Source organism: Acanthaster planci, linkage group LG01 (assembly GCF_054643075.1).
Source record: "Acanthaster planci isolate LZ-2023a linkage group LG01, COTS_SCS, whole genome shotgun sequence".
In the NCBI taxonomy this organism is placed as follows: domain Eukaryota; kingdom Metazoa; phylum Echinodermata; class Asteroidea; order Valvatida; family Acanthasteridae; genus Acanthaster; species Acanthaster planci.
This window is the reverse complement of record NC_141777.1, coordinates 1,764,167-1,783,458: the sequence shown is the minus strand read 5'-3', so window position 1 is coordinate 1,783,458 and position 19,292 is coordinate 1,764,167. Positions and strand designations below refer to the sequence as shown.

At 44.8% G+C, this 19,292-nt stretch overlaps 1 protein-coding gene across 1 annotated transcript in view; it reads right to left on the bottom strand.

Moving 5' to 3' along the window:
* The window catches only part of LOC110990385 (uncharacterized), a 63,253-nt gene that overhangs the window by 12,254 nt on the left and 31,707 nt on the right, over window positions 1-19,292 (bottom strand). Inside the window, 15 exon segments of the mRNA XM_087136912.1 lie at window positions 606-848; window positions 1,598-1,840; window positions 2,245-2,278; window positions 2,280-2,482; window positions 2,932-3,174; window positions 3,673-3,918; window positions 4,296-4,538; window positions 5,083-5,331; window positions 5,592-5,834; window positions 6,112-6,348; window positions 6,784-6,936; window positions 16,109-16,201; window positions 16,484-16,720; window positions 16,852-17,094; window positions 18,973-19,209. Of these exon segments, the coding sequence (XP_086993038.1) occupies window positions 606-848; window positions 1,598-1,840; window positions 2,245-2,278; window positions 2,280-2,482; window positions 2,932-3,174; window positions 3,673-3,918; window positions 4,296-4,538; window positions 5,083-5,331; window positions 5,592-5,834; window positions 6,112-6,348; window positions 6,784-6,936; window positions 16,109-16,201; window positions 16,484-16,720; window positions 16,852-17,094; window positions 18,973-19,209 (3,147 nt within the window).

Here is a 19,292-nt window from a genome sequence, read left to right as displayed (position 1 = left end):
GCGCCATGGGGTGTAGAGGGCAAACATTTAATGCAATTTGTTTGGGAACTTAGGAAAAACAAAGCACAGGCCCAAACTTTGCAACCATGATCTGTAACTCTGTTTTAACTCCTTCAACTCTGTGTGCAAGCCAATTTCAAGTTGAAAAAGGTAAATGGCCTGTGCTCACTCATGAAAAACAGCTGATAATGGATGTGATGGTAAACACAACAACAAGAATCCTTGTCTACCGATACATGATAAAAGATTTCTGAAAACTAATAAAACGTTTATTTTGAAGACAATTTTCTAATGTGTTCTTTTTTTGGAAACACCCTGTAGACTGTGGCAGTTGGCGTGCATACACGATTGGGCAACGTAGCAAGTTGTTCTGCAAACCAGTTTTAAGTTTCCAAAAAACAACATATTGAAGAAATGCTATTTAAAAGGACTGTGTTGGCGGTATATTGACATTTTAAACAGTTTTTTTCGGGGGGGGAGTGAGCGAAAATAATACTGTGCCTAAGATAAATCTGTTGTAGAATAAGACCATCGGCAAGTGATCAAAGTTGAGGACCGTCAGTTTCCTTGTTCTCTTGTCTAAGAGGCAACATAATGATACTCACCAATGACAGTGATATTGACATTGCAAGTGGCCATGTTTTCAGCGTCATCCATGGCGGTGAATGCAACAAGGGTTGTGGATCCAACATCGAGCATTGCCAAGTTGTAATTAGTTGACACAGACAGTGGGCCATCATTATCGGTAGCGATTGGCATGCCACTGGTTGGCACAATGACGTTACCAAATGCGTCAGCCATGAATTCCAAAGTGACAGGGCAAAATGTGAACACGGGATCTTCATTATCTAAAAATTGACCAAAATAGTAGAGTGTTGTAAAAACCAAGCCTGTGAAAGGGTATCCTGTTTGTCCTAAATGTAAAGTCGGCATGTTTTCATCACGAACACAAGTTATGTAAAAAATTCTTGGGAATTCTCCATCCAGATGGAATGGAAAACACTGAAATCCATGAATATCTTTGAAAGCTAAGACTTATGGGACATAGTATTTACGAAATTATGGACTTGCCAATAAAGGGGAGATTGCATAGCCTGTAATATTTTGCCACACAGGATTGGCACCATAGCGTTATAGCCATGTAATTTTTTTTAATCCAATTATATTAAGTTTGCTCAATGAAACCAAATCACTGATCGCTATTTAGTGTTACAGTCATGATAGTGGACTAGATTTGCTTGTACCTAAAGTAGCCAATAATGAAAACTCTAATCTAATTATGATCAGACACAGCTGAACCAGACCTAGGACAATTTCAGATTTTTGTATAAATTCTTGCTTGTCAAGATTGAATACCAAGCAGCTGCTTTTCTGAAGAGCTTTCTCGACGCGAAAATCAGATATTTACAGGAAAATGACTGGATAAACTGTGTAGGGTGTGATTTTAATTTACCTGGTGTAAATGAATTGACAGGTATAGTATAGACACAATATGTGTACTTATAGTGTGGGAAAATACGACATACAAATTCTCATGAAAATGAGCTTTTAAGATAAATAATCCAGCAAACTTTTTCCAATTAAACGGAGAAATTACCAAGGATAGTTGCATTGAATGAGCAGTTGGCCCTGTTGCCTGCAGCGTCAATGGCTATGTAGGTCACCACAGTGATTCCTATGGGCAGGACAGCCATGGGTTCGTAGTTGGAGGTTAGTTTGGTCACTCCAACATTGTCTGAGGCTGTTGGGGCCACCCAGAAGGCAGTACCAGTGGCCATGCTCGATGAGGCAGAGCTAACAAAGTTGGAGGAACATCTGCTGAAAACTGGGCTCTCATTATCTGAACAAGAGAAGTTCAATGCAGCGATTAACCCTGACCTCCAAGGTGCTGTGTGAACGATATGAAGCTGCATGTGACATGGTTTAACAAACACGCCACTTTCTACAGTTTTGCATAAATGCACTTTGGCTTTTAAATTATTAACTTTTCAAATTGTGAGGTAGGAGCTGACCTTTGATTTATAAACTACTCAGCCAAGTACCTTCCACATGATGACAAACAGAAATGTAACAGACATTAACACTAACTGCTACCTTTAGCAACCGGAACTATTGAAAGATTGTTACAATTTGTGCACATTTAAATGAAAAGTGAATCCATTCAAAGAGCATACACACAATATATATTAACAGGGAACCTTCACAAGTTTGGGGTGTACAGAACAGTGGCCTTTACGTCCATACCTATGACAGTTACAAAGAAGTCACAACTTGCATTTCCTTCCGTCCTTGCCTGCGATGGTGTAAGTAACCACAGCATGGCCCACCTCAAACCGACTGTTGTTAGCATGGGAAGAGTTGACCGCCACCACAATGCTGCTGTTAAACACAGGCGCAGGCCACGATGCCGTGCTGCTGTTCACACTGGGATCAGTGAACAGGATCACATCGGCTGGGCAGGCTATCATCAGCATGTCACTGGCTGAGGTGGGAACAAGAAAGAGATCAATAGAAAGGGTAAAAGAAGTCAATGATGCACGCTGTATGAGGAACGAAGAGGATTAGGGTGTGATGAGGACAGGGTACAAAAAGATAAAAGTGGATATGACACCGTTCAGAAGAAAAGGAGTGTAATGTCACGCATAGCTAGAGCTAGAACTTTTGGAAATTGCTTACTTCCAAAATTTCACGTCTCTTGGAAGAAGGTTTACGATTCGAATGAAAAATGTGTCCTTAATAATTTTGGAACAGAAAGTAGAGGGAGACTGAAAGGAAGAATCACACAAGCAAACGATAAAAAACTGGACAGGGTTCAAGACACATAGGATATGGAAGGTAGGAGAGGATAAGAGAGCTGGGGGTGTGGCCTAACCGGGCTGAGGGAGGTGAATACGGGGCTTACAACTTAATACAGTCAGGATTCACACTCACAGAAGACAATGACATTGAACGAACAACTGGCAGTGTTCGCAGATGGATCGGTGGCCGTGTAGATGACAAGGGTTCTCCCAATCAGGAACTCTGACGGCAACTGGGACAGCAACGAGACGTTGACGGAGCCCGAGTTGTCCTTGGCAATTGGTTCCGTCCAGTTGGCCAGTGTTGAATTCTCACCTCCCATCAACATCACTTCCAGGTCAGATGGACAGTTAGTGAACTCAGGGAGTTCATTGTCTATCAAGAAATGGAACTTTGCATTTATCATTGGATAACACCTGAAAATGGTGCAGTTTAAACCCTCTCAAATATTACATTTGAAAACGACGCAAAGTTTCTAGAGCCAACTTTGCTGTCTTAATACAAGCATTAGGATATCTTACATTTCTACACATTAGCCCACAAACATCACCACAAGGTTGAACCTTTTAATGGTGCATTTTAATGTGTCGTACCTGAGGCAAATTTTCTTGTAAGAGTTAAGCCCCCGTTAGCATTATTATAAAGGTTCGCTTTTGTACACTCCACCTGCTCAAAAGTAGACGCCAACACTTAAAAAATCGAGTAAGCCAAAAGTGCCACTGACCATGTCTGCATCATGTAAACAATGTTTTACATTCTGTTCGGAAAGTCTTGCTCTGGACACTCTCAGCTCAGTGCAAAAATGGATGAGCCTCATTCAGAGTAGCTAGTCTATTGGAATACTGAACTTCAAGATACAGGTAGTTTACTCACCAATGACTATTACTTCAAACTCGCAACGCCCAATGTTATTGTTGGGATCCAAAGCGATGTACAACACTGTTGTTGAGCCAATGGCAAATGAATCACCTGACCGACTGTTGCTGGTTGGCGTGATCACTGCACCGCTGTTGTCAATGGCAACTAGTGTATTCCAGGTGGCAATAGCCATGTCACTTCGTGGATCTGTCGCTGCAGTGACATTGTCGGGGCAGTTTTGAAAGACAGGACCCTCTTCATCTAATCAAAGATAAAAAGAACAGCCTCGCAAATTTATGTTTTGCAAGTCTGACAATCTAGATTGTTTTGAAAAGTAACATTTTTGTTACAGTCTGTGGGTCTTGAGAACACTTTCAAGTAAAAATGTACCTTTCTACTCAAAAAGCACGAAAAAGTTAAATGAATAAAGATCAACTGTAGAGGAGGTGATATTTCACAACAGTTTGGCTCGTCTGCAAACACCCCTTCAGTGAGGAAAATCTACTGTATAAAGCATTAATGTCAAACCAAGTTCACTTTTCAAGTTACAAAAAAATTATGAATGGGTCAAGTAGAGTTTTCTGGAGTATTGCTTGAGTGATTTGTTCTCCTGGCAATTTAGAGCCTGCAATCCTCACCGTTAATTGTAATGATAAAAGAGCATGTGTTATTATTGCCGGCGCTGTCAGCAATCCTGTAGGTCACTTCTGTCGGTCCCAGCGAGAAATTGTCCCCAGGCCGGTGAGATGCTTCAAAGAAGGTCACATTTACATTGTCAGTGGCCATTGGAACTGTCCAGCTGACGGTGGCTTCACCAACACCGACGTCCGTAGAAAACATCATGTGACTGGGACAATTTACAAACATCGGAGCCTCATTATCTGTGAAGACATAGCAGATGGGGATTACAATTTGGGGATGTTACTAAAAAGACAACATGGCTCCAAACAAGCTTACTAATATTAAACAAATGTTACTGCTATCATATGACTCTGATATGCATAAAGGTTACGAGACAAAAATTTTTTCTGGTTTCTCAGGTTAAATCAACCTCTTTCATCACCAAGCAAAATACTGCAACAGTTGCACTAAGTCCATAGACTGATTACATGAGGTAAAGGTTGCAAAGCAAAGAAATATGGTGGTCAACAGGAGTTGCACAACGATTAACACGAGGCTACTCCCTTACCAATAATGATAACTACAACTTGCCTTCTGATATATCTGGAAAATTACAAATGAAATTATCTGACATGACCAGAATCAAAGTTTTGAAAGAATGCAAAGTGGATAGATTTGTAAAAGGAATATATCAAATGTCAGGGGTTCAGAAGATTCCGGGGGGAAAATTTCATTAATAACCCTCTGGAGTAAAAGGTCGCCTTGCTGCAAGCAGAGATATTCTGAGATATTGATGATGATTACCTGATACGTGGATGTAGAATCTGCAATCGTTCTGATCGGTGTTCCCCGAGGAGTCTGTAGCAGTATAAGTCACCAGGGTGGTTCCAATAGGAAAGGCAGTGCCTGGTTCCTGGGTCACAATGACAGAGGCCACCTCAACGTTGTCAAGTACCTGGGCTAGTGGCCATGACACATTGGCTGTTGGCTTATTGGGATCAGTGTTGGTGCTCATATTGCCTGGGCAACTGACTATAACAGGAGGCGACAAATCTATAGGAAGGGACACGTGTAAGCACGACACAATCATTCTAAAAGTCTCTGTGCTTGCCAACATTTTGAAAATACAAAAATATTATCAAATCCTAATTACTTTTTCCATATTGGTTGCTCAATTTTTCAGTAGGTTACATTTTCAAGAAACTGCAAGTAGTCCTTCAGACATTTTGCATTTATTACTGTACTATGAAAAACCTTCAACTCAAATTGACTGATGGTTCGTGCATCTTGTATATCAAACCAGCCTAACTCACCAATAACGGTGACATTAAAAACACAGGCCACCATGTTGCCTGCCTCATCAGTAGCATTGATCACAACTTCATTGACGCCAACTGGAAACTGGTCTCCAGGAAAAAACTCCTGATCCACCATGAAGACGCCAGAATTGTCAGAGAACATTGGTTCAGTCCAGTTGGCTGTTGCATTAGCACTGTCATTATATAGGTATAGGTCAATGTTGGAGGAACAGTTTAGTAGCACAGGAGCCTCGGAATCTGTTCGGTAACACAAAGAAAATTGTTGTGATAATATTGATACTTTATTGGTAGGCTGTCACAAACTAGGTCTATATGATGTGGAAAATACAAATGGGTCCTATATGGACTAAAACATGACTTATTCCGTGATTCACTGCTACTACCTGGAGTGGATGAAAAAAATGACTTTAAACTTGGAGGAATACAAACTACGAGGGTTAACATAATATAGGCCCAAGTTCGAATTTGAGTTTAATGATTCAATGGATTTGCAGTGTACAATGTCATTGCTAACCATCAACAGATACTGTGAAATTGCAGGTGGCCCTGTTTCCACTCTTGTCCTCAGCGGTGAATATAACAATTGTGTCACTGAAAGGGAACTGGGTTCCAGACGGGTAGTTGCTGGTGACATTCACCGGTCCCCCAGAATTGTCTGTGACTTCTGGCTGGGTGAAGTTGACAACTCGGGACTCGTTATTCATGATAAAGACATCAGAGGGACAATCCAAGAACACTGGCTTTTCTGCATCTGAATGCAATTAATGAGAACGATTTTGTGGTTAAGTTGCATATTTGAAGATGCACAATGTGATTCCTGGACACAGACATGCATTTGGATCAAAACATTTTCTCAACACGTTTTCTTCATATTTAAATAGCCTTGTGCCTCTGCATGTGATGTTGGTAGTGAATCGAATGTACCAAGCCTCAAAACAATGAGATGAAAAGTAATGCCTTTGTATGTAAAGACTCGGTTCCTTGCAAAAGACTTGTGGTAATTTTATTACAACAGTGGCAGTCTTAAGGCCATGATTTGTAAGTCTTCTCGAGGAACTTATCCATTCAAGCACAAAACATTTCGGAAATATGTTTTGGTGGAGCGTCCGGGTAGAATAAGTATTTCAACTGTTGGATGCTTGAGGACGATTATGATTTAGACAGGTTTGTCGTTTTGTTGGCTCACCTACGACTGTCACATTGAAAGAGCAAGAGGCATTGTTTCCTGCACGATCAGCAATGAAGTAGGTAACCACGGTGGTACCAATGGTGAAACGACTGCCATTTTGATGACTAACATTAAACACAACAATCTCCTGATTATCTCGATTCTGGGGGACTATCTGTAGTACCCCCGTTGGGTGGGGGGGTGTCAGTAGATAAAACTGGAATAAATATCTTTGACTGTGGACAAAGGGCAGAAAAGGACACTTGCTGATTGTGGTGTTCACTTAAGCAATGGTCTGCCTCAAGTGTTTAATTCTAACAATTCTCATACTTTGAATTAAACAGAGACATGAATTTATGTCAAGGATATATAATTCACCTAGATTTACTCACTAGGAGTGTTCCTTTTAGTGCATTTGTCACACTTCCTATGGCATTGTGTTCTTGTCAGTGCAGGGTCCAGGAAACAACACTTCAAACTCACATGGCCCATATCCTGCCTCTATAAAGTTTTACATAAACAACATTCCTTGGGACAAAGCCCACATGTGCACCGACCTAGTTCCCTAGCCTGAGACTTGTCTCTCATAAGTAAAAAAACACACATCTGTCCTACTGAGCTGGGCCAATAAACTATCCCAGGCTAATGTGGTTATACAGTGATGAGTCACCACAGTCCATGTGGGAGTCCATGCCACTGTGGCTAGAGTCAATGACCCTGCCATGTGGTCACTGCTGTGCATTCTCTACACATTATCCAGTACATGTATAATACAGGTGTGACACGAGGTTCATAAGTTTTACTGTCTCCTATCTTCCAATTTCTTCTGCTTCTTACTAACTCAGTTGCAACAATTGTTTCAAGATGATTAACTTTCAGGAAAACTTTGTTACAATGAAATACATCTACTGTCGAACGTTCACCCCAGATCAGAATACATGTAAGGCCGACTCTGATCCAGTGTTTCAAGTCGGGACATTCTCCAGAATAAAAATGGTACAAACTTCATCTACATTTTAATAGCAATGTATGGCAAGTTCTTCTACATGTGTGTAGAGTCCAAAACCTTATATACTTTGGATCCAACATCAACTAGTCCATTGCCAAACAAATACAAGAATAAGGGCAATAAAGTTGTAGCTTTATATACCAAACTATTATCATAAACAGCTATACTTGACATAACACAAAGAACTCAAAATAATGTAGAAAAGAATCAATAAAACAAGAATTGAACTTGAAACATACCTGTGGACAAAGGGCAGAAAAGGACACTTGCTGATTGTGGTGTTCACTTAAGCAATGGTCTGCCTCAAGTGACCAGCACAGTCAACAGAGCCAACATCCTGTCCTTTGGGTTCTACCATAAGTCCAGGGGTAGGGCCACTAAGTAACTTTAGGACTGGTCCATTTCAATTTTGGGGGGTGCCTAATTTCTCTATCCTCTACACTCTCCCCTGCAAAAAGAAAGGTTGTCCCTAACATTTGGCAATAAATAACAAAACAGTCATCTCAGATTAGACAGTTCATCCAAGGAACAGTTCATTAGCGTCCATTCCTAGAGCTGGCGGCTCTGCAGTTGCTTGCTGGTTCCTTCCCACGCAGCAACCTGGTAGAGGGAGAGGTTGATGGGGTCATGACGTCCATCGTGCTCATCTCTCTGGGTCTGTGGAACCGTGGTAGAATGGACAAGAACTGGTGCCCCGTGGAACATCGGATGAAGATACCAATGAAGCTATAAATCCTTGGACCCAGCATCACAGCATGGCACCTCGGTGGTTCTGTACTCACATAGAGGTACCCAGGAGTGGCAGCTCACGGTCCTTCTACACACTGCGCAGTGGTTTTTCCTCTTCACTGGTCTCAGCTATGTGGGTGTTCATAGATCTGGAAACTGAACAGCATTACTGTACTCCAGGGATGGTCCAAGGTGGTGCGTACGGGTAGTTCCTCATCCACGTTGTGGGCATTAATGGCGGAGCTTGATGACTGTATGGGTTGACCCACATCGACATAACAGGAACAGGGGGGTTCGGTGCCTGCATGGGGTACATCTGTGGTGGGGCAAGTGAAACTGCATCTACCTGTGGATGCATGCTGTGAGTAGCTGGAATTCCCAGCTGGTCATACTCAAATATTCTGGGTGGATGCCGATTGCGTGTTGGTCTTTCTTGGACCTCCGGGTGGGTATAGTCCTCAGGATCGGCAAGGCCCTCAGTGGAAGGAGTAGCATCATCTGCTGTGGTGTCGGGGTTCTCTGGCTGTAGCGTAGTTGTTGGCTGGATGTCTGGAACTGCATGGTCACTGTCAGGAGCTGCATCGTGTGTTGCAGAGTCAAGACCAGCTGGAGCATGTGGCGTAGCCACATCAAGCTCAGTTGGGGCCCGAACAAAGGGCGCAGCTTCTGGATTGAGTTCCTGGTTGACATCAGCTTGATCTAGCTGACCTGTCGGAGTGACCATCACCAGGTTGGGCTCATCATCAGAACTCTCATCGGCATCATCAAAGCGCTGGTGTGGGTCAGGTGGCCGTTTCCGGGCTCTCTTTGTTCGTGCTGGTTGAGGAGTCTGCTGGGGGGCATCCTCCTGTTGCAGACTGTCACAGGGCAAGAGGAGGTTGCGGTGGATGACCCGGGATTTGGTACTACCTTGCTCAGCCATCACCTCGTAGACCGGAGAATCCTCCCCTCTCCGCCGTTTCACCACATATACTTCATCCTCCCAGTATGACCGCAGTTTGCCTGGACCTGGATGGCGTCTTAAGTTGCGGACAAGCACTCTGTCACCAGGCTGAAGGACAGAGCTATGGACCTTCAGCTCATGATATCTTTTATTTCGATCACTGGACTTTGCTGAGTTGCGGGCTGCCAGGGCATAAGCCTCTTTCATCTGTGTCTTCCAGCGGCTCACGAAGAGGTTATGATCTTCAGCTGCGGGACCTTCTTGTCGATCCAACCCAAATGCGATGTCTATGGGCAATCGAGGTGATCTGCCGTATAACAGGAAAAAGGGAGAGAACCCGGTTGCTGTGTTGCTAGTGCAGTTGTAGGCATGCACAACCTTCTGCAGTGAGTCTTTCCAGTTAGACTTTTGTTCCTCTGTTAGGGTCCTTAGCATCCCTAGTAGCGTTCTGTTTAGCCTCTCACACTGACCATTCCCTTCGGGATGGTATGGGGTGGTTCTGGAAATCCTGATCCCTGCCAGCTCTTGTAGTCTCCGGAAAAGCTTGTTCTCAAACTCTCCTCCCTGGTCGTGGTGGATCTTTGATGGGTAGCCAAACCGAGGAATAAAATCATTGAAGATTTTATCTGCTACGGTCTTCGCAGACTTATCTCGGGTAGCGTAAGCAACGGCGAACCGTGTGAAGTTGTCAATTAGCACCAGGATGTACTCGAACCCACCCTTGCTACGTTCCAGGTGCAGAAAGTCGACGGAGATAACTTCAAAGGGGGCAGTTGTGGTGATAGTGCCCAAGGACTCTTTGTTATGGCGAGCAGGGGGCTTGTCCTTTAGACACCTGCAGACTCGAGTACAGTAGTGCTCCACATCTCGCTGCATGTGAGGCCAGAAGAATCGATCCCTGATGAGCTGGAGGACTCGTCCTGAACCCAAATGACCCATGTTGTTGTGAAGTTCTTGGTAAACACGCAGCCTTAACTTAGCTGGAATGACCATCTGGGAGCGGCCGTTGATCCGGCGGTAGAGTACTCCTTTGTCTAGCTTCAGATGTTTCCACTCACGAAGTAGGGCAACGGTGTCTGGTAGGTCTTTAGCCATCATCGTTTTCGTGGGTCGATGCCCCTTCTGAAGGTAGTTTATTGCCTTAGCTACACATGGATCTTCACTCTGTGCCCGCTGGACATCACCTTTGGTTAACAAGACGCTGTTGGAAGATGGAGGGGGCACGCTTTGGAGTTCCATCTGGGCAGATACTGCAGTAGCCCAGACTGTGTCGCCATTTCCCTGGGCCTCTATGGCTTCAATCGTGGCATCAATGTCGTCCCTGGAGACTTCCCTGGTACAGTCCTTCATGTAGTGATCCATGTCAAGTGGAAGCCTCGACAGAGTGTCGGCATCGGCGTTGTTCTTTCCTGGGCGGTACTTAATGGTGAAATGAAAGTCCGCAAGTTCGGCAACCCATCGTTGACCTGTTGCATTCAGACGAGCCGATGACAGAACGTACGTCAGAGGATTGTTGTCTGTGTAAACCGTGAAAGGTGGGGAGTAATACAAGTAGTCGTGAAACTTCTCACAGATAGCCCATTTGAGTGCAAGGAACTCAAGCTTGCCTGAGTGATAATGATAATTCTGTTCGGCAGGTGTTAGTGTGCGGGATCCATAGGCGATAACTCGAAGCTTTCCCTGTTGTCTCTGGTACAGCACTGCCCCCAGTCCATCTTGAGAAGCGTCTGTATGGAGAATAAAGGGCTCGCTGTAATCAGGGAATGCCATTACTGGAGGGGTGACAAGGAATCCCAAGAGTTTCTCTAGTATTTATTGATGTTGGGTTGTCCATTCTATTCTGGTCTTGGAGAGTGGATGTCCAGTTTGGTTCTTCATCCTTGCTGTTTTCTGACCACCTTTTGGCTGCGACTGTTGGTCAGGCTTGAGCAGGGCATATAGTGGCTTGGCGATGGTAGAGAAGCCTTGTATGTAGCCTCGATAGTATCCCAAGAGTCCCAGTAGCTTCCTCACATCTCCAACTGTTGTTGGCTTCCTTTCACTCAAGGACTTCACCGCGGCAACATCTGCGGGGTCCAAGCGATGACCTTCACTGGATACCAGTCGGCCCAGATAGCGGACTTCTTGCTGAAACAGGCTGCATTTCTTCGGCCTGAGCTTGACCCCATTTTCTTTAAGGCGTCTCAAGACCGTCCGCAGGTTCTCCAAGTGGCTCTGGAAGTTCTCACCTAGGACCAGCACATCATCCAGGTAGGTCATAGCAATGTCCCAATTGATCCCATCCAGGCACTTCTCCATATAACGTTGGAACACTGCAGGGGCATTGGTAAGCCCGAATGGGATTCTAACCCATTCGTACAAACCCCATGGCGTGATGAAGGCAGTTAGGTGGCGGCTTTCTGCAGACACAAATCCCTGATGGTAAGCCTTTCCTTGATCTAGGGTGGAGAACCACTTATTTCCACCTAGCCCATTGAGCACATCTTGGATCCTTGGGATTGGCTGGCGATCCGGGACCGTTTTCCGGTTGAGGCTGCGATAATCGACACAAAGCCGAAGGGCGCCATCTTTTTTTCTCACGCAGACTACTGGTGATGAGTATGATGACGTGGACTTGGATATCCACCCACGGGTGATAAGATCTGACAGGTATGTACGAACCTCTTGATACATCGGTCTTGGGATGGAGTTGTATGTCTTGCAGACTGGCTCCTCATTGTGAAGTTTAATTTTCATCTGCAAGTCTCTGATACACCCAAGGTCTGTGTCGTCCCTGGCGAAAGCAGCAGACTCTTCTCTTAAGATCTTTTCAACTGCAGCCATCTGAGAGGGTGGGAGATGGCTCAGATCCACCGGAGGTATCCAATCATCTGCAGCTAGGGTGTTATCAGAAACTGAGTTGATCTGTTGCTGAGGTCCTGGCTTTTCTCTCCACTCCGAGAAGGTGGACGGATCTACTGAGTATACTGACTGGATTAAGTCAATACTGCCGAGTTGACTCCGGCGTGGAAGAGTGATGTCACGGTTGGTGCAATTTCTAACCCGAATCCCTACAGAGCAGGATGAACCTGCTGCTACATCCACCACAGATTCTTCAACTACAAGACCTTCTGGCCATCGCTGTTCCATATCTGGTTCAAACAGTGCCGTCGCCTTGCCTTGAAGACCAGCATGGACTACACATCTAACCCCTACCAGACTCTGCTTGGGTATGACTGTGTTCCGTTTGCCAGTCCTCACGGTACACAGTGTTTCTTGTTCTGGCATCTGTATGACTTGCACAAGCACTTTGGCTCGGTCCCGTCTCAAGGTGGTCATGGCCCCCAGCAGGAGATCATTGGCACCGCTTCCATAGGACTTAACTGCCTCTTCGATCACATTGAAACCGATGATAGGGTTCTGGAGGAGGTCTTCAGTTACAAGAGCAGGAAACTGGATGGAGGTATTGTTGGACTTCTCTGGTAGTAGGACAAGGTTAACATCAATCCATCCCAAGAAAGGGATGGGGGTTCCATTGGCAGCCCTCAAGTCTAACCCCTCAGGACAGTCAAGAAGCTCCGAGATGGGTCGGACCGGAGTGTCCTTTAGGTTGCTTTTTACCCAGGAGAGACTGAGTATCGATACTTGGGCACCTGTATCCCAAAGAACTGTTGTTGGAACATCATTGATGGTACACTGGACAACACACTTCTTTCCAACCAGATTCCTGACTCGTGCCCTCCTGGTAGTCACTTGGCACGCCAGTTGATTAACTCTTGTAGGGTTTTGTGGTTGTTGGGACATTCCCGCTGCTGGGGCTACTCCCTGTCCCCTGGGAGCAACCCTCTGTCGTTTCCCTGCGGCTTGGATCTCCTCCTTTGTTTGCATCCACGTGCAAAGTGCTCTGAGGACCCGCAGTGATAACAGTGATCGCAGGTGTCACTTTGTTGTTCCCGGGAGCATTTCTCACAGCCTCGGCGGGGTTTGGGACGCTGGCGGTCTCCTTGACGGGGTTCTTGTTTCTGCTGCAGTTGTTGCTGAAGTGCGGCAACTTGACCCTTGAGGGGGGCCAAATCAGCGATGCCAGCTCTGAGGGCAGCAATTTCCGTCATCAGAATGCCTGGCTTCGGACTTTCCTTCCGCTTTGGCTCCTCCACATCAACTTCCTGTACTGCTGTGAATCTGGCCTGATTGAGCTTGGCCCGCCTCTCATTTTCCAGACTAGAGAAAACATTCATTTTCTCAAACAAGACCTCATCTGATGTCTCAGGGTCATCAAGATAGGGGCGGAGCTCTGTTTTAATGGCCTCGCTACGTAGACCGGTTAGTAGGGTGTGACGAAACATCTCCCGGACTAACTGCGGCTCGTAGCGCAGTTTCGACTCGACTTCTTGGCTGGCGAAGATCACCTTCTGTCGAATGTTGAATGCTCGGAGTAGAAACGCCTGTGGCGTCTCCTTCGCACCTTGTGTGAGCTGGGATAACTCCTTGAACAATTCGGTTGCCTCCCGTTCCTGGTAGTGAGAACGAATGATTCGTCTCAGGCTTGGGAGTGAGATCTTGTTTCTTCCCTCAAGGTAGCCACGGAGTTCGGACCCTGGAACAATGGCGCGAATGACGGCATGCACAATGTCCCTGTCCGAATAGCCTTTCTCTCGCCCTGTTTCAATCTGGTTTGCGAGGCTAGCGAAAGTCAGGCGATCCTTTTGGCCTGGTTCCCCGATTTGTCCCGAGATTTTGAATTCCCGCCGGATCAAACTCACAATGTCGGTGTTCACTTCGGGCTTGTCTACCGGTGTTGTCGTTTCGGCTTCGGCTGACTCCATCTTTGACGATTTTGATGTCGAAGCTGATGGGGCTGTGGTGGGCGGTTCAGGGGGCATCAGTCCCTCGATGAACTTCTCCAGCTCTTGTAGAATTTCCAGACCACCATCTTCCTGGTCCTGGATGTCATCACTATTGAGATGGCTGATCACTTTCCGGGCTAGTCGGAGGCGGCCGTTCGTCTGTGCCGCTGCATCTCCAATATCCACTTTGAGTTGCTGGCACACCAGGAGGAGTTGCTCAACAGAAAGACTGCCGAGGCAGGTGGTCAGCCGTCCAACAATTTCGAGCGTTTCCATCTTGGGATATTGGACAGCACGGATGAGTTGATGACGTCACTGGAGTTGCAGTTCCTGTTCAATAGTGCAAGGCGATCCAGGTAAGGCGATCCCTCTCCTCTCTTCAGTGCTGCACACGCTCAGTCGACTCGTCTTCCCACCAGCTGTCTATGTCCCTCCCGGTTACTGGCTCATCATCAAACAGCCGCAGCTAGGGTAGAACCCGTATTGTTGGATAGACGCATGTTGTCCGGTTGAACGCAAAGGGTGGCACCGGACACGTCTATCCCTCTCGTGCCTCCAAAAATGTAGTACCCCCGTTGGGTGGGGGGGTGTCAGTAGATAAAACTGGAATAAATATCTTTGACTGTGGACAAAGGGCAGAAAAGGACACTTGCTGATTGTGGTGTTCACTTAAGCAATGGTCTGCCTCAAGTGTTTAATTCTAACAATTCTCATACTTTGAATTAAACAGAGACATGAATTTATGTCAAGGATATATAATTCACCTAGATTTACTCACTAGGAGTGTTCCTTTTAGTGCATTTGTCACACTTCCTATGGCATTGTGTTCTTGTCAGTGCAGGGTCCAGGAAACAACACTTCAAACTCACATGGCCCATATCCTGCCTCTATAAAGTTTTACATAAACAACATTCCTTGGGACAAAGCCCACATGTGCACCGACCTAGTTCCCTAGCCTGAGACTTGTCTCTCATAAGTAAAAAAAACACACATCTGTCCTACTGAGCTGGGCCAATAAACTATCCCAGGCTAATGTGGTTATACAGTGATGAGTCACCACAGTCCATGTGGGAGTCCATGCCACTGTGGCTAGAGTCAATGACCCTGCCATGTGGTCACTGCTGTGCATTCTCTACACATTATCCAGTACATGTATAATACAGGTGTGACACGAGGTTCATAAGTTTTACTGTCTCCTATCTTCCAATTTCTTCTGCTTCTTACTAACTCAGTTGCAACAATTGTTTCAAGATGATTAACTTTCAGGAAAACTTTGTTACAATGAAATACATCTACTGTCGAACGTTCACCCCAGATCAGAATACATGTAAGGCCGACTCTGATCCAGTGTTTCAAGTCGGGACATTCTCCAGAATAAAAATGGTACAAACTTCATCTACATTTTAATAGCAATGTATGGCAAGTTCTTCTACATGTGTGTAGAGTCCAAAACCTTATATACTTTGGATCCAACATCAACTAGTCCATTGCCAAACAAATACAAGAATAAGGGCAATAAAGTTGTAGCTTTATATACCAAACTATTATCATAAACAGCTATACTTGACATAACACAAAGAACTCAAAATAATGTAGAAAAGAATCAATAAAACAAGAATTGAACTTGAAACATACCTGTGGACAAAGGGCAGAAAAGGACACTTGCTGATTGTGGTGTTCACTTAAGCAATGGTCTGCCTCAAGTGACCAGCACAGTCAACAGAGCCAACATCCTGTCCTTTGGGTTCTACCATAAGTCCAGGGGTAGGGCCACTAAGTAACTTTAGGACTGGTCCATTTCAATTTTGGGGGGTGCCTAATTTCTCTATCCTCTACATATCCACGTCAGGTTAGTTGAATTCATCCATTGGTCAGTTAGCCCAGAAACATGTGGAGGACATATGATCATCGGCATCTCAACGTCGGTTGCTGCATGTGGAAGAAACATAACCAACACCTGCTACAATCGTACATTGAAATCTTTGGAAGGGAAGGAAGGCAACTTTTTTCTGAGGCTTACTTTTTTATCTTTTCAATCTGAAATCTCTTTAAGATGAGCGAGACATGATTTTATTCTATTCCGATGTAATTCTAGAAAGATTGGCCATAAATTCACTCTGAACACTCACAGATGTAAACCCAAATAAAATTCTCCTTCAGCACATTTCTGAACCAGAGCACCAAGTTAACCACTGAATAAAACAAACTTACGATAGATAGTGGCAGTGAATGTGCAGCTTGCTGAATTTCCAGGCAGGTCAGACGCTGTGGCAGTGATATAAGTGGTACCCACAGGAAACTCCGAGTTAAGCTGATGGGTGAAGTTCAGAGTAACCACGCCTGAGTTATCAGTGGCCGTTGGCATTGTCCAGTTGAGGCGAACATTTGTGCCGTTGTCTGCAAAGGCCTCAATGTTTGGTGGACAGGTGACTTGTGGATCTTCAAAGTCTGAAAATGAAGCAATGCACTCTTATTTTCCAGTGTAACCTACTAACTTTTCATCATGAAAATCTATACCAAAATTAGTTTGTGGTAAAGTAATGGCAGAACAAAAACACATAATATCAAATATCACATACCACTGACAAAAACAGTGAACTGGCAAGTCTCCAAATTGCCTGATGAGTCCGAAGCATTGTACTTGATGACAGTGGAACCGATTGGGTACATGGTGCTATCATTACTGTCATTGGTCAGTGTCACCATGCCAGAATTATCCACTGCCACTGGTTTAGTCCACTCCACAAATGCCATATTGGAACCCTGACTGGTATTGGTATAAATATCTGATGAACAGTTGATGATCTGGGGGTTCTCGTCGTCTGCAAAGAAAAAAAGAAGACTTCACTTCTGTAAGAAATTGAAATGGCTATTACCTGTATTCTATGAACACAATGAAAGCTACAAAATCTATCAAATGTTACTGTAAAGTCCAATCGAAAAAGTGGAAAGTCTTGAGGGTACACTGGAGCAGCCACCTCAAACATTTTAGGCCAACAGGAGAATCCGTTTACGATTTCAGCTGCGAACCATCATGGATCAATGCAAGGTGTGCAGTGTTCAGAGCCAAGCTAACGGTTCAAATTTGTCACTTCCTTGTTCAACACTTCTCTTTGAAAATTCTTTCTCATCCCCAGACTTTGGAAAGCCCAAATCCTGTATTGAGTTCATCTCAAGTTCTCGCACACCTCATACATACACCTCCCACCCTCCCGGTCTCAAGTCAAGTCACAAGTTATTCAAGCAAACCATGATGAAGGTAATACTACTTTATTATTCCTAATCTCTTTCATCTAGTGATTTGACTTCTTATGGACTCATCTACAACTATGTCATTGTTTTCCTAAAATCATACACATATATAATGTGATTTCATACACGTCTTCTTTTGTTTGATCTTGATTGCATCATTGCATGAATTATATCAGAATGACTGCCGCTGATAAGCAATTTCTCATTCACTGAATGTCCTAACAAACCTCGCTACTGTTTTAAAACCTGAATTATTAAGGCACCGAGCAACTGACTTCGACACCGTGGCGACACCCGAGCTCCGTGTCGAAGACCGTGACAGTCTATAAGAACACGTCCGGACGAGCGGCAGTTCAGATTGTCCTGGGGCGATAATTCGTTTGGAGACTCTGTCGCCGCACGTAACACTGTTCCCAAACGGACAACGTACAGGACGGAAATGGAATGACAAGTACTAAATAAATAACAGGCGAGGGCACACCAACTCCTCTCCTGAGAAAATTTCTGTTATTTCTTTTTAATTAGACTCGATTGACCTTAATTAATGATATATTAGGGGTGAACAGCAAAGGGAAAGGAGTTCCTAAAACAAAGTGGATTACCCAAGGCAAGGAGGTTTTAAGGAAAGGGAATTCCTTAAAGGAAGGGAATTCCTAAGACGACCCCCTTGGCTCTCCTGAAGGCAGATATCGATCCTCCTGAGAGCTCCACTCTCCAGACCAGTGAGGCAGTTGTCAGTCCTCGGGATTTAAGGGGTAATGAGTTGGAAAGGAGTTCAAGGGGATTGGATTCTTTAAGGGAAGGGAATAACTTACGGGAAGGGAATTCCTTAGACGACACAGTGTCAACAAAACCTACTCTGTAATGACATTTTTTCCAAAAACAACTTCAGGAAATTAAAGTTGGGGAATCTTACATATATCCTTGTGCTTGGAGTCTTTGATAAGTCCCAAAAGAACAACAACCAGCCCACGTTGACATTCTGACACTAATTGTCTTCAAATCGCAATTGTTGATAAGACATACGAATCTCGATCACAATAGAGAGTAACGAAGGATCTGAACTGTTCCATACTTGCGGAAATAACAAAACTTAACAAAAGTTACTACGGAATAATCTCCATAGCCATTTAAAACACGAGCCAGACACACGTCTGTGGCCTCAGCCTGCCCCAACTGGCCGTCGGTACTGAAGCGTGTGTTTAGCTCGTGTTTTAAATGGCTATGGAGATTATTCCAACTGGCCGTCGGTACTGAAGCGTAGTCTCCCACAACAGCATGCTCTCCACCCAGCTCGTCTCGGGTCGGCGTCTCTACAAGCTCTAGCTCTGCAACGCGACGCGCGTGGTTTATATACGAGTTTCTAAAAATAGTATGCACCACAAGATGTATGGCGCGCCAAGTCAAACAGAACTATGGAATGCCAAAGAATCATTTCGTTACAATACCTTTGATGGTGACAGTGAATTGGCAGACAGCTTCATTGCCAGCTGCATCTCGAGCATAGAACTCAATAGTGGTGTTACCCACATCAAGTTCATCACCAGGCTGGTGGGTGGAGTTGCTGTACGTCACTTTGACGTTATCAGTAGCCACAAGAGTAATGAAGAAGGTGCCCACGTACCGGCCGGGCAAAGTGGAATTGGTGACATTCAAAGGACAATTAAACACTGGGCTCTCGTCATCTGCAAAGAAATCAAATAAACTATTGTGAGTAGGTCTATTCAACAGTGATTTACAATCATCAGCAAAGGAACTACCCACTGCA